The sequence below is a fragment of the Camarhynchus parvulus genome, chromosome 4 (assembly GCF_901933205.1).
Source record: "Camarhynchus parvulus chromosome 4, STF_HiC, whole genome shotgun sequence".
In the NCBI taxonomy this organism is placed as follows: Eukaryota; Metazoa; Chordata; class Aves; order Passeriformes; family Thraupidae; genus Camarhynchus; species Camarhynchus parvulus.
In genome coordinates, this window is record NC_044574.1 from 15,481,585 (window position 1) to 15,496,296 (window position 14,712).

Genomic DNA, 14,712 nt, shown 5'->3' on the forward strand with positions numbered 1-14,712 from the left:
GTTTTTAACACAAAACAAAGCCATTAAAATCAAAGTTGCGTTTAAGCAACATAAACCAGATCTTGTGAAACACTGAGGTAAACAAATGTAGAAAGATTTCCTGGTGGAAGTCAATGCAATCTCCCCAGCCCAGCAGATTACTGACAGGACCTTTCCCAATCCACATTTTTGTCCATACCAAAAAGCCATGAATATAGGCCCCTGAGCCCATCCTTAGGGATTTATTACCCATAAGGAATATTGAGTCCTACCAGTGAATATAAACTACATTAGCTGTTGGAGAAGGTTTCCAATGGAGCAAAATCCAACAAATCAAAACAGATCAAAATTCTAGGTAATTCAGCAGTGCCATTTTTACATGTGTACAGTTATCATCAGCAACAATATATTTTAAAACTGCATTTTCCTTCAATGAGTGTAGAAAACCAGAGACTTTTCCATTCTTATGTTTTATTTCAAGTGCAGCTTCAAGAATCATAGCCTACAGCAGGAGTAGGCTACAAGACCAAGCACTCTAAAAGTAGACTCCAATTCAGAAAACATGCTACCACAATATTCAAAAGTAGCTTACCTACGAAGACTCTGGAATCTATGAGTTTTACAAGAAATGGGAATCTGAGACATACTTACATCAAAAACAACTACAAACTGAGATACGCAAAACTTTTTTTCATTAAAAACCCCCAAATGTACTTACTCATTGTGACATTGCATTGCCACTTCCTGGCAGGCACCAGCAAAATGCAACTGAAACACGCTGGACACCTGCCAAATCCTTATGCAACTCCAAGTCAGCTGTGCATACTGTACATTACATGCTGTACATATGAGCAAAATGACTCTCACTATGGAAAGAGAAAGTTACTTAGCCCCAGAAGTCAGAGAAAACACACTGAGGTCTAAGAAGGGTTTTTGGTTTTTCTCTTTTTTTTCCAATATGCTTTAGACCAAGTACTGACAGAAGTCAGAAAAACTTGATGTCTGTAACACACTGCTAGGATTTGAAGCATATATTGTCCTGTATTCCTAATGGGGAAAGATTTTGGCTTCAAAGGCCATTTCAATCTCCCACTACACCCAGAGAATGCAGCACCAGAAGCAGTGGCACTACATGAAACTGAGGGCTTGACTTTCTGCACTGAAAAGAAGAAGGCTGAGCCAGCACAGTCAAAGGGCACAGAAGCAACTCCTCAGGACAGCCTCCTCACCTCCCAGCACCTCTGAGTCACATCTCAATAACTAACTGGGGTTTCTCAGGTGGCATTTCCTTTGATTAATTAAGGACAGTGTTGATACACTTCATCCTACCCACAAGGATCCACAAAGTGACTGAAGGCAGTCTCCAAAGACCCGTTTCCCTCCAAGAATCCCACATGCTCCCAAATGCTTAGCATTTTGATTGACTTAAAAAATGTAAACAACACTGCTGAAGCGAGTAACAGGAAGGTTCCACAAATCTACTGTATTCTGCTGTTGGCTTTAAAAACAAATCATGAAAACGGTTCTGATAAAAAACTAGCATCTTCTCATCATCTTGACTCAAAGCCTTTTCAAGACTCAAAATGTTCTGTTGCATCTACTGATGATCACCCACAAATCAGGAATAAATAAATAATCGATGTGCATGCAATTTAAGAACATCCGTTAGAAATGGATTGTTATAGAAACCACTGTAGCATGAAGCACTTGTATATTCACCTCTGCTACTGAGGCTTCCAGCAGATATCCAACAGATTAGGACCTATGGAGAGGATATTGAAGTTCAGTAACTATACTTGAATCAGAAATCACTGTATTAAAAAGGTCAGCTAAAGTGGAGAACAACTGGCTTTTCAGAGGACATGTAGCCTAGCAACAAAGTCACTCGGTCAGACCTGTAATTTCGTTACCAGGATTGATGAAGTCTCATGATAGGGGACCAAGACTATTAACAGACAGCAGCTACTCCATTCCAAGGTCCACTTTTCACCAGCTCTAACAAGGAAAACTAGTGCAGGAGTTTAGTAGGGCAAGGAGAAAAATCACACACCGCCAAATTCAAAGAGAGAATGGCAAGGAAGAGGAAATGGACTGTATAATGGATTTTTTTTGACTCATCAAAAATATAAAGCACGGTACATGTGAGAACCCTGAACAGGCTTAAAACACACTGCACTAAACCACAGCCATCAGTGCTCAAGAAACTTGGGAGCTTTCTGGGCTTCTGAAGACATTACATTTAAACAGCTGTACATTGCAGCACAACTGGTTTTGTGTTTGGAAAGCAAATTCTAATTGAGGAGCAGTACCACAAGAGCAACAGTTTCAGTGGCTCCTGAAATTTAAGAATTATTCATAATCCAAACAGCCTCAGCAACTGTCTAAACAACAGTCAGTCCTTTGGATTGCAATGTCTGTTTGAAACATTTCAGAGACTTATGGCTGATGCAGGCATCGTTTAGAAGTAGCCAGGAGAAAGAAAAAGAATGATGCAATTAAAGCATAGCCATACTTGTAAAATCTTTGTAGCTCAGACAAGTATATGCCAGCTTTAGGTGAGTGTCCCCCTTATTGGACTATAACAGAGCAATCAACACAGTCAAGATGAATGTACAGACTTGTAGCAAACACACATCTTTCCTTACTAAAACACACTGTTTAATCTTTGTGCTTAAAGAACAAGATACCAATCCTGGCAATATTAACAGCAATTGCTCTTTAGACAGTGCTTCACGCTCACAACACTCAACTGAAATAACTCTACCCTCAACTCTTGCAGCTCCCTCATGGCTTTAGAGCTTTCATAAAAAAAAAAATGAAACTTTCCATCTGATGAAGACATAGACATTTCTATCCAAATTGTTGTGAATAAATAAGGAAGCTCAAAACTGCTAATTAAATAACCAAACAAAACACAGTATTTAACTTGGTTTCTGGAAGTGTTTTATACATGTGCCAGTATGGAAAAATGTCTTCTTAGAAGAAACAAATTAATTTTCCAGCAATGTTAGTTTACAGAGAGTAAACTGAAACAGTTTTTTCCTACTAACTATGCCAAAAATACATTTAAGGAGTGAAATATGTTTGCTTCTTCCTCCCAAGCATACTATGAACCAACAAGAAGAAAGCAGCAAAGAGGAATAAAGAAAAAGTACACTACTCTTAGCAGACTAGCACAGCCATAAGCAAAGTCTATGCTGCACGCTAACGTTCCCAGTTACAAGTATCTCTATTCCCAACTACAAGCTGGAAAACAACAAATATTTGCGGAAGGAGAATAGGAGCAGAAAAAATTATTTTTTCACTCTCCCTACAGATTTCACAAATTTAAAATGGAATAATTTCTCAAGGTTAAGAAGTTTAATGTGGGTACAAATTCACAAGCCGCTTTATTTCAAATGAAAGTTTTCCCTATAAGCATGTGAATTCTGAACAACCACTAACCTTAAAAATTCAGTCTGGAAGCTAAAAAAATTGAAGACTTTTTTTTCTTCCTGGTCTTCTGATCAATTGTTGTTCTTTGTCATGTGTCATCCCAAGTTACATTTTTGAGAGGTCATTCCTCTATATTCTGTTTTCTATGTATAACCACATCAAGACAATCAGCTGATAGCCATAGGATATGAAATAAAAGACATAATATTCCTGACAATCAATGCAGACTAGACTTCTACCACTAGTTAACTCATTAGATTTAAACCTAATTTAAGAAATAGTAAAATATTTTTCATTATGGAGCTGGTAGACCATTCTGATTAAAAGAAAAAAGATATCAGGATAAATATCAGGGAAGTTTTTCACCCACAAGGTGGCTGGGAACTGAAACAGGCTCCACAAGGAAGTGGTCACAACACCAAACCTGACAGAATTCAAGAAGCTTTTGGACAACGCTGTCAGGCACATGGTGTGACTCTTGGGGTTGGGATTCTTGCACAAGGCCAAGAATTAGGCTCAATGATCCTGATGGGTCCCTTCCAACTCAGAATATTCTATTATCCTATTCTACGATTCTATGAAAAAAACCAACTGATTTTTATAATAGAATAGCACCAGAAGAAAAAAGGAGCAGGCATTACTAGTCAGCTGTATCTTTTCACTGTTACATTCCTAGGTATTAGCACTCTGCATATGCAGTAGCACTAAAATTCAAAGGACAACCCTGGACTCTGTAAAGGCATTTATCTCAATTTCACGCACAAGAAAATGGAGGAACAAAATCCATAACAAGGTGTGCCTGTGTCAACAGCAAGAGCATGTGGTTTCATGTTATACTTAATCTGCTGGAAATGAGGGCGCGGGCATGGAGGAGGAAACACACCGAGGGAGTAGCCCTGCCTCTAACTGCACATTCCTGCTGCTTCCTGCAAGATGCGCTGGCAACCATGCAGCTGCAAGATTAATCCCTCTGGTGTACTAATCCAGGGAGGAGCTCTGCCTTTTACTGGGTTCATTTTTCACCTGGCTGGAGCACTAGTAACACCCAGTTACAAGTCATGACTTACTTAGGAATCCCCAAGAAGTTCAGCTGATACTGCCCCCAAGGAAGAACTCAGGTGCTGAGGCAGCCAAGCCAAGAGAATGACTGTCCTCAGTGTTACCTCTCCTTCTCTCCTTGGCTTGCTCTTTATGTAAAAGTATTTGAGGTGAACAGTAAGAGAATTAGCTAAACTGCTTCACACTCCCACCTGTTTATGTGTATGAAGCATTAAATCAGGGGAGAAATCAGTTTTCCAGCCTGGGCACTCTTCTTGGCAATGGGTCAACCCAAATAATAGCAATTATTTAAGCAAGAAGGACAGAATGTGGCAGAAGCCAACAAGAAATCCAAAGCTTTCAAAAGCCCTTTTTTCTGATGTTGTCTTCTCAATGCAACCCCATCCTCTGTGTAATCTTCTAGTTGTTTTGCAGCATCACGAAAGTCTTGAAACTGCTTTTTAAAAAACCCAACTACTCAAATAAAAAAAAACCCAAACCAAACAAAACAGACAAAAAGCCCCACAAACCAAAACCAACCAACAAACAGCACAGAAGATTCAGGCACACAAAATTACAGAATTATTTTGTTTTCGAAGAACACTGACAACAGGGAAGGTGAAACCTCATATTCTATTTTCAAAGGCTAAGATCAAGCTGATAAATGCCAAACATAAGAGAACAGTGAAAAAACCTCCTGTATTTCCATTTTCATTGGTGTCCTCCATACCAGTGTCCTGTACGATATCCACAATCAGTTTTGTCTAATGAACACCTATAGATCAGGTTTTGAATCATGAAGAGCATTTCACAATGAGATATGAATAACAACATGGGACTAACTCAACCAAGATTTTCAGTGATGCAATTACTACAAATGTCAGATCCTCTTGGGGTTCACAGTAGAAAGCACAGCTCAAGATGCACTGATAAAATCAGCTAAGCCTCTTTCACCATGTGATTTCCACAGGCAGAAGCTTACCAAGGCTGGAAGAAAAAAGGATATCACCACATCTGTAGAGAAGAACCAAAAAGAATAAAAAAATTTAAAACCAATTAAAAAGCTACTAAACATATGAGCTACAAGGATCTTGAATGAAAACATGATGAACACTTGCAACTATGCTGTTATTTATCTACCTGTGTCACACTATTCTACATGCCATGGAAGATTTCTTTCCTGGTTTATACCCTCAAGGATACAGGTTCCTACTAAGACCTGGTCTTCTGGCCCTCTGCAAGGTCATACCTGAAGTCCCAGGAGTGAAATCTCCCACTGCAGTAACTCACAGAACCAGAGCAAAAATGTCTTTGCACCTCTGCATCAGTCTGACTATAAGTTCCTAACACAAAGGTGGACACTGGAAAAATTCTCCACTCCAGGTTAATCCATCTTGGGCACTAACTGCAAAAGCAAAAAGCCAAGTAAGTCTCAAGAATTACAACTTGCAGCATTTAATCAGCTAGAGCATTTCTTTTTTGTAACACAGAATACGAGAGAATAATTTGTTGCAAAAAGGACAAAGGTGGGTTGTTACTGCTCTCCAGAGCAGACTGGGAGAGAGGATGAAAAATCAGAGCAGTGTGTGAAAGGTGACCAGAAAACCTTTTTCATATAATGCTGCAGCAAAAATAGTTAATAAGCAATTACTTGAGAGAAAAACCTGCTACCATGTCTGGCAGGCAAAAAAAGATACAAAAGAATCTGGTAAGTAAGGAAAAATAGGTGTTTTGATAGATAAAATTAAAGAAACTATGAGAAGGTAGCAACAAGTGCTGGAAGTGTCCTGAAAAAAAGTGAAATTGCTATACAGCTCTGAAAAACCTCAAGAAAGATAACTGGTACAGCTCCTGATGGAATAGACAGACAACAAATTGCCCCTCGATTACTGGATGCTAATGAGGAGATTTGATTTCCTTCTATCAGCGAAGGAATTTCCTTCCATCTTTTGCCTGCAGTGAAAGCATAGCCCACCTAAGTTTGCAGACTTACTAGGACTAAACATCTCAAGCAGCTCTTTCTTCCTAAAAATAGGTGAAGGCAGATGCTCAGTGCTACAGCACATTAACTGAGAATAACCAAAAACTATGAATTTCTAAACCAACACACACTTATTTGAAGCAATAGTGGAAAATGAATGGCAGTGTACTGAAATATTGAAAGGGGATTTCAAAAGAAGAAAGCTTTGCCAACTTTTTTTATTAGAAACACAGATACACTTATCTTCTTGGAACATGCATTTTCTACTCTCAAGGCCATCAAGGGAAAAACATTTCACTTTGAAACAGTAAGTCCTATGTTAATTGGTCCAGTTTTTCAGATTTCAGTCCCTCTGGCTGTCAGAAAAAGTATGATCTTGATGTACTCATATAATGCCCTGCCCAATGCTTTACGATGCCAAATCCACCCAATTCAGAGTATTTTTCACTTCTAAATGGTTCATCATACTACAGATGACACAAAAAAATCACGAATTTAACATATGAAAACTTTTCACTCTCTTCAGCAGAAGCCAAAGGTAAGTGCAGGTAACTTGAACAGAACAGCATTTAGACTTCAAATTAGGAGGACAGAGAACACAGATTATAAGAAAAGCAATACTTTAAGTCAACTATTTAACAGCAAAAACAGATGACAACAGAAAAAAATTAATGTCTTCTTTGCTCAAATCTGCATGAAAAAATTAACTAGGAAAAATATTTACAGCAATTAATTTTTAGCAAAGAGTCAGAAGTGTAGACTAGAAAAGAAAAATATAGTTAAATATTTATGCAAGTTCAATGCATTCAAGTCACCAGAATATGACAAAATTGATCTAAATTTCCAGGAAGAACTAACCAAAGCAATTACTGAACCATGAGAAATAACTGCAGAGGTCTTTTGTACAAAGATGAGATCATGGGAGACTGAAGTCAGGCAAACAAAAGAAGGTCCTTAGATGCTTTTGCTCGAGCACCCAAAGGTTTTACAATAAAGCTGAGCTATTAAAGCAGCTGTTCCTTCCTGCCATGCTTCATCCCCTTCCCTCCCATACTGACAACCTGGTTCTGGAGCTTGTTTGACCTCTTACTGAGCCAGTTTTACTGAATCACCTTTCGCTTCAGTTCCCCAGATGAACTAGCTGCTCATCAAGCAGCCAGACAAGCATAAAGGATATCATCAGCAATTAACCCTTCCAGCAGCAGCCAGTTATTACAGCCACTCAGTCACAGTATAGTCCCACACCAGTTTTGAGAGGCAGACACAAGGACATGAGAACAAGCAAACACTGGGATCTTCATTACAGCATTTAAGAGTGCAACCATTTTTCCTACTCCTAAAGCACCCTAAACTTGCGGGGCAATTCTGTATCACAAAGATTTGAAAACATGCTCTGGCTGCAGTAACTCCACAAGCGAGCAGGAAGTTTGAAATCCCATCCTGGAAGACATGGTGTCTTGTTTCTGGGGAAGGCCTACCCAAAATTTAATTGCAGTCTGTACACAGACCAGAGTCTGCTACTTTAGTAGTCCCAATCTTGAAGCTATAAGAAGTAACAATTGGCCAGCACAGATTTGTTTAGAAAAAAGAATCTGACTTCCTTTTGATAAGATAACCAAACCACCTAAAAGGAAAATTATACATGTTACAGATCATGATCTCTCTAAGGTTTTCGGTATTGTTTTGCCTTACAGCAAAGTAACTGAGCCGGCAGGAAATCACACGGCAGCTCAAACACTTGCAAAGAGTGCTCTCAAGCCCAACCTACCAGTCTCCATCCAAACCAAAATGGGACTTTCATTATCAGCTGAAATCTATGTTGCTTCATTTGTGACAGATACAATGCTTTCAGACACAGCTATGAAAGCTGGTATTACACAAGTGGCACACTCTCAAGTGCAGAAAACACAAGACCATAATGCGACAACAGAGACTGCCTCACTGGACATCAGCACTGCTGACTTGGACGAGTGCATAGTGCTCCATACAGGACAGGAGCCTAATGACAAAAATGAAAGGGAATTTGAGTATCAATCCTTAGAGAAGCATGAGATTAGAGGAGCACAAAGCAAGTATGCTGCTGTTAAAAAAAGAACTGCAGAACAACAAATCTGCTCTACTTGACACCAGTGCTGTCCCGTTCTGCACAAGATTTCAGGAAAACACAGACATAATTAGGCTGAGGTTTCACAGTAGCTTCAGTCAATCTAGCTGCTGGCTGTCACAGTCCCACTCCCTGCCTCCCACTGGCTTCAGTACCGATCTGACCAGGGCTTGCTGGCAGCACTACATCAACAGAAAACCTACCCCGCTTCAGAAAAAAAATGTTTTCTGCTAGTTTGGAGCCTGAGTCACCTCAAGCACTGATGGGAGCCAGAGAGGCAGGCAATCATAACAGCAGCAGTCAAATAGCTTAAACTGTTAGAGAATGGCAGCTTAGTTCTGACAAAAGCAACAAGTACACTGAGGTACAGCAAGCATGATCCACGTGATGGAGGAGAATGAATCCGTTTGCTTAAGCCAGAGAACACATAGCTAAGATGGAGGACAGGGTTACAACTGCAGATCAACACAAGATCCTTCTGAAAACGGAGAACGGTTCACTAGAGATGGGAAAACAGAATGTGCTCTATTTGTAGCAAAGATGACGTCAGGCATTAGGACAAGCATTTCAGTTATAAAGACTGTCTGCTGTAGCACTCCACTGCCTACAGGGGGGACATGCTCAGAGCACTTAACAAATTTTCTCATCATTAGAGTAGGAGATAGGTTTAGCAACAGTGTGGATCTCCTTATTAAACATAATTCTAATTACTCATATTATCCAAGTCCAGGGCAGTGTATACAGCACAGGTAAAAATGTCATTCAGGAATGCAGCAAAGGTACAGGGAGATCTTCACTATCAACAGATAAAAAAAGTAGGATAACTTTCCTAAAGCACTAAACAGCTTAAATGTCCAATTTACTGTTCTGTCTCACATGAAGTCCAGGGAGAACAAAATGAACTGTGTATCTCTGTCCCAAAGGATTATTTAAGTGCCTACATACTTTATCCATCAGAAACAATGTAATTGTTCTCCTGGGAAGCAAAAATGGACAGGCCCATTTCACCCTCACTAACATCTGGTGGAATTTACTAAATTCAGACACTAGCAGCAACTATATTACAGTGTACAGGGAACCCGATGAACACAGGAAACATGTAATTCACAAAATTAAAGAACCCTCAAGGTCAAACTAAACTTATCAAGAGCATGGCTTTGGAGATTACACTTGCCATGTAAGCACAACTACAGACTTACCTAATTGCAGCATCTCAATCACACAAGAAAGAAATTCAAATACTGGGAGCTTTTCTGGGGCAAAGCTGATTATAAAAAGTCACAGGCAAGTCACACACCCCAAGTTCTGCAACAGGGTTAAAGGACATAAAATGGAACACTTTTTCTAAAAAGTGCCATTCCTTCATGCTTGCCCTTATTCAAAAGAAAAGGGGAGCAAGAAAATTCTTGTATAAAAACTGTTAGAAAATGAAAGGTTATGAACATTACAAACTGGATAGCTTTAATAAAAATTTTCAATACTCAGGAAAACCAGTAATTGCTCCCCAGGAAGCTTTATCAGGCATGGTAAATTTGGTCAAAACTTTGTAGGAGGCTCAATAAAAGTGACAAAAATGCCTCTCTAGGAACAAAACCCAAATGATTACAAGATCAGGATGCTTAAATGAAACCTGTTCAGCTTCCGTCAACAACTGAAACAGCTACCAGGAGTCAGTGGGGGTGTTTGTTTCCATTCCAATAAAATCCACTCTGTTATGATAGCACAAATTTTTCTGCCGCCACAGATTAAGTTAATTGCAAATGTACTCTCAAATAAAAAAACAAAGTGAAAGAAACTACACAAGGTCTCCCCTTCTCCTCCCCCCAGACCCTGTGGTCAGCCTGTCCATTTAGCAAATCCTGCAAAAAAACAGCTGCAGGTTTTCTTTAACCTGTTAGCAAATGGAAGAGGCACACGAAAGGATCTGGTGAATCCCAGAGCAAGGTGCCATGAGGAAATCGGGAAGCATGAACTCCCCCATGCTGCTGGCAGCAGTAAGCTATTGTAACTGCCTCTCATATAACTTCACCGTTCTTTTAAATCTCTCTAGCCAATCTGGTTCTCCCAAACAGCCATTTATGCCCGGAGATGGGAGGCAAAACTTCTTGCAGTAGGAGTGCTGGCTGTGAGGTATTCGCCCAAAACCCTCCCACAAGACTCAAAGCTGCTGCAGGGAAGTTTGCCTTTCAGGTGACACACCAGCCTTGATTACTTAACTACCCTGATGCAAGAATAAAAATCATCTTTGTCCACGAGCAAAATTACATCTATTTAAAATAAAAGCACATACCTAGGGTACCTTTACGCCACTGACCAGCAGAACGCTGTGTACAGACCCCAATCCCGTGCCCTTCCTGAGTGCAAGCACGGCAAGCACGGCCGGGCCGCGCTGCCCGCGCAGGGAGCGCCAGGCCCGCGGGGCTCTGCCGGGCTGCCCGGGCGGGGGGGCGCCCCTGCGCGGCACCGCCGCCCCTCCGCGCCGGGCCCAGCGGGACACGGCTCCCGGCAGGGCAGCGAGGGCAGCCCCAGCCGTGCGCGGCCGGGGGAGCGGCACCGGCAGCCCGTGAGGGGCTCAGGAGCCCCGCGGCAGCGCAGGGCAGAAGTTACCGGCGGGGCCGGGGCGCTGACAGCTGCGCACTCCCCAAACCCTCCCGCCCGCCCCGGGGCAGCGCCGCGGGGGCCGCCCCGGCCCGCTACCTTGTCGCAGTAGAGCCCCACGAGCTGCTTCATGCGCCAGTGCGGGGCGGAGAACACGTCCACCTCCTCGGGGAACGGAGCCATGTTCTCCCCATGGAGCCGCGCCGCGAACGGCGGCGCGAACGGCGGCGCGAGCATCCGCACCGCGCGTGCGCCCGCCCCGCGTGACCGCGCCCGCCGCCCCGCGCGTGCGCGGCTGGCCCCGCCCCTTCCCGCCGGGAGCGGCCGAGCCGGGCCTGCGTCGGCCCGGGCGGCTCCCGGTGCGGGTTGCGCTCTTGGTCGGCCGCACAGCCCTAGGCCCGTCCAAGTGAGCTGCAGTACTGCACGACTGGTGATCCCATGCCTTGGCAACGCCAAGGTAGCAGCTTGCGGATGTAAAAAACATGTACAGAATCAGTTAGGCTGGAAAAGAGCTCTGAGGTCATGGACACCAGCCCGTGACTGAGGACCTTGTCTGCTAGACCACGGCACTGAGCGCCACGTCGTCTTTCCTTAAACACCTCCGGGGACGATGACTCAGTCACCTGCCTGGGCAGCCCGTTCCGATGTCTAACCACCCTTCCTGTGAAGAAATCTTCCTAATGTCCAAACTAGAGCCTTCCCCGGAGCTGTTTAGACTGTCCTGTCCTATTGCTATTTCCCTGGGGGAAACGATCGACCCTCACCTGCTACAGCCTCCTCCCAGGTGTTTTAGAGAGCAGTGGGGTTCCCCTTGGTCTCCTCCAGGCTGAACACCCCCAGCTGCTCCTCACAGCCCTTGTGCTGTGTTGCCCTGCTCTGGACAGGCTCCAGCACCTCAGTGTCCTTCCTGAACTGAGGGGCACAGAACTGGATGCAGGATTTGTTGTGTGACCTCACCAAGAAAGGTCCTAGGAAAGCTATTTGTGCATGCTGTAGCACGGAATCTGCACCCAACCCTTTGCAGCATTTGTGCCAAACAAGTAAAGTTAAGTGTGTTTGCTTAACATCCGAGGCAAATGGACCAGAAACACCTGCCTGTCATACTGATCTGCTTGTGCAACGTTTCAAAGTAAACAGGAACACTGGGCCAAGTTGAGATTGAACATCAGTTTGACAAAAGCTGTAACTGTCAACCAACATGCAGTGTTGTAAAACTGTTGAGCAGCATTGCAATGTTCAGTAAATGTCACCAAAATACTTTGTCAAACACACAATAGATGCAGCAGGCCCTTCTGACTGAAAACTGTACAAGCTCTATGTTGCAGATATTAAATGTATTAGAGCTAGCGAGGTCATAGGTGTAAGCAATTCATTGTAAATATGTTGAAATATTTTCAGCAAAGTCACGTGAGTTTTTAGTCTGGCATTTCTCAACATACTAATGCTGGGAATAAAATGCTGGTAAAAGCAGTAAATAGCGAACTAAGCAGAAGAGCTCATGAGTGTTACTTAGCTGACACTGTGCACAATAATCTTTTTATCTCTTTATCTAAGGAAATTAGTCTTAAGCAATTGCAGTGCTAAGCATTTCCTTTTCCATGAATCTTTTCCTCCTCGAAGAACTTTTGAACACACTGGCATACTTAGCCATATTTGCAAATACGTGCAAACCTCAGAAGGTTAAATTCTTACAACTTCGGAGTGGGAAAAGAAGCAGTTACACAGGAGGGAAGAAAGGAAGGCAAAGCACAGGTGTTACACAGCTGGCTGGCCAGCACACAGCTGTGTTTACTGCTTGGCAAGTGAGCAGAGCTCTGGGTTTGGGCTTGAGCATGTCTTTCACAGAGAGTGTGCCCTGGCATACAAAGGAGTCGGTGGGACCTTGTGTTACTGCTGTAGGTGGCTGATGCACTGAAGACACAAACCCTTAAGAAAAAATGTTTGAAGTTCATCGCTTATGGAGGAGCTTGTGAATATGAGGTCCTATTTCCAGGCCTAGAGCATGTGGCCATACAGAATTGAGGCTGTTCAGAAATTCATGCTTGAGTAGTAGCAGAGGATTAACGTTACCATCTGTTACACCTTCCCATTGCTGGAACTTACCACTCCCACCTGATAGAAATAACAGGAGAGAACATGTTGGTTCCTATCTTCTGGGGTTCAGAATGTAAATATATGCTGAATTTCATGGTTGTTTGGGTTAATATTCGGTTTGTGAACTACAGTATCTCCAAAACAGATATGCTGCCAATTTTCTGAGTTTTCTTCATGAGCAATAACATCTTCTAGGAGAGAGGGACAGAGAGGAAGGAACAGTGATCTGCATCCACCATGAATTGCCAGACCTCAGGAGGCAAGATGGGCAGCCAGTTCATGGCAGTGAATTACAATACTACAAGAAAAATTACCTGATAAAGTTATTAAAATACTGAATTTTCATGGACTAGTTCAAGGGTAGACTTGTTAATTTTTTACAAGAATTTACATGGAGAGATGATTCTGAGGAGGGATTCTCCATTAATGTAATAGAAAAAGATATCATGAGATTCGGTGACTGGAAGCTAGAAGTAGACAAGTTCAAGCCAGAGCTAAGGTTTTACTCTCAAGGCTATCAAACTGTAACCCTGTAACCCTGGATGTTGTTAATTTAGCCCTCATGTGAAGTATTTAGAATAAAACTAGGAACACAAATTTAAAATGGCTGTGCTGAGTCAGATCAGAGGCCCTCCTGGCCTGATGATGTGGTTCTAGACGTTGCCAGTGAGGAAAGGAAGCTTGACAGGGGTTGAAATGGGGATTCCAACAACTCTTGGGTCCAGTTCCTCTGGGATGTTTTGGCAGGTTGTTGATATGTTAGGGAACCCACATCTTCTTCCCCAAGGTGCTGTGTCCTAACCTAGTGTGTACTTGGAGAAATGTTCAGTATCCGTCTGTGTGACTTCTTAACTTACACTGCATACTTTAAGCAAAAGTTCTAGCCTTGATGCAAAAATCAGTGACAATTTCTGCACATTTCTGTATAGGAGATCACATCACACTCTGCTTTCTGTTAGATTCTGAAATTACTGAGCAAAATTTGATTGCAGCAAAGTCAATAATAAAAGAAAATATTCAGTGACTTCCATGACTATTACACTCTCTAATCCTGAATCCAGACTGTTGGCTTGAAACCATTTGATTATTGCTCTGGTGCCCTATCAGCATGGACATAGAGAGGTTAGGAAAGGGAAATAGGAAGAAAAAGCATTAGAGAAGCAACAGGAGTAAAGTACATAATTTCCTGTGTCTCCACCATATTAAGCAAAACATTGCACATCCATTTCTGAGTAAATCTGGCTTTCCTGAAGACTGCTGCAGGTAGCAACCAATTGGCTATCTTTTATCACTTTTATAGCAGAAATCCATCATCAGGAATTTACTCAATGATTAGGAAGATTTTTCCCTCAGCAAAATCCACCAGCTGAGTACCAGTGCATCAACAGAAGTGTGACATTACATAAATAAGTACACAAAAAATAAAGGTATGTATTCACTGAGGCACAGAGAGAAAGGAAGAAAGGAAGAAGAAAAAGAAAGA

The 14,712-nt window shown here is 42.2% G+C and overlaps 1 protein-coding gene across 1 annotated transcript in view; it reads right to left on the minus strand.

The window, feature by feature from the left end:
• Positions 1–11,393, minus strand: part of FBXL5 (F-box and leucine rich repeat protein 5) — a 33,891-nt gene extending 22,498 nt beyond the window's left edge. The window contains exon 1 of the mRNA XM_030947213.1: positions 11,235–11,393. Within this exon, the coding sequence (XP_030803073.1) occupies positions 11,235–11,372 (138 nt within the window). The 5' untranslated portion in view covers positions 11,373–11,393. The remainder of the gene's footprint in view (positions 1–11,234) is intronic.
• Between the last annotated feature and the right edge of the window lie 3,319 nt (positions 11,394–14,712).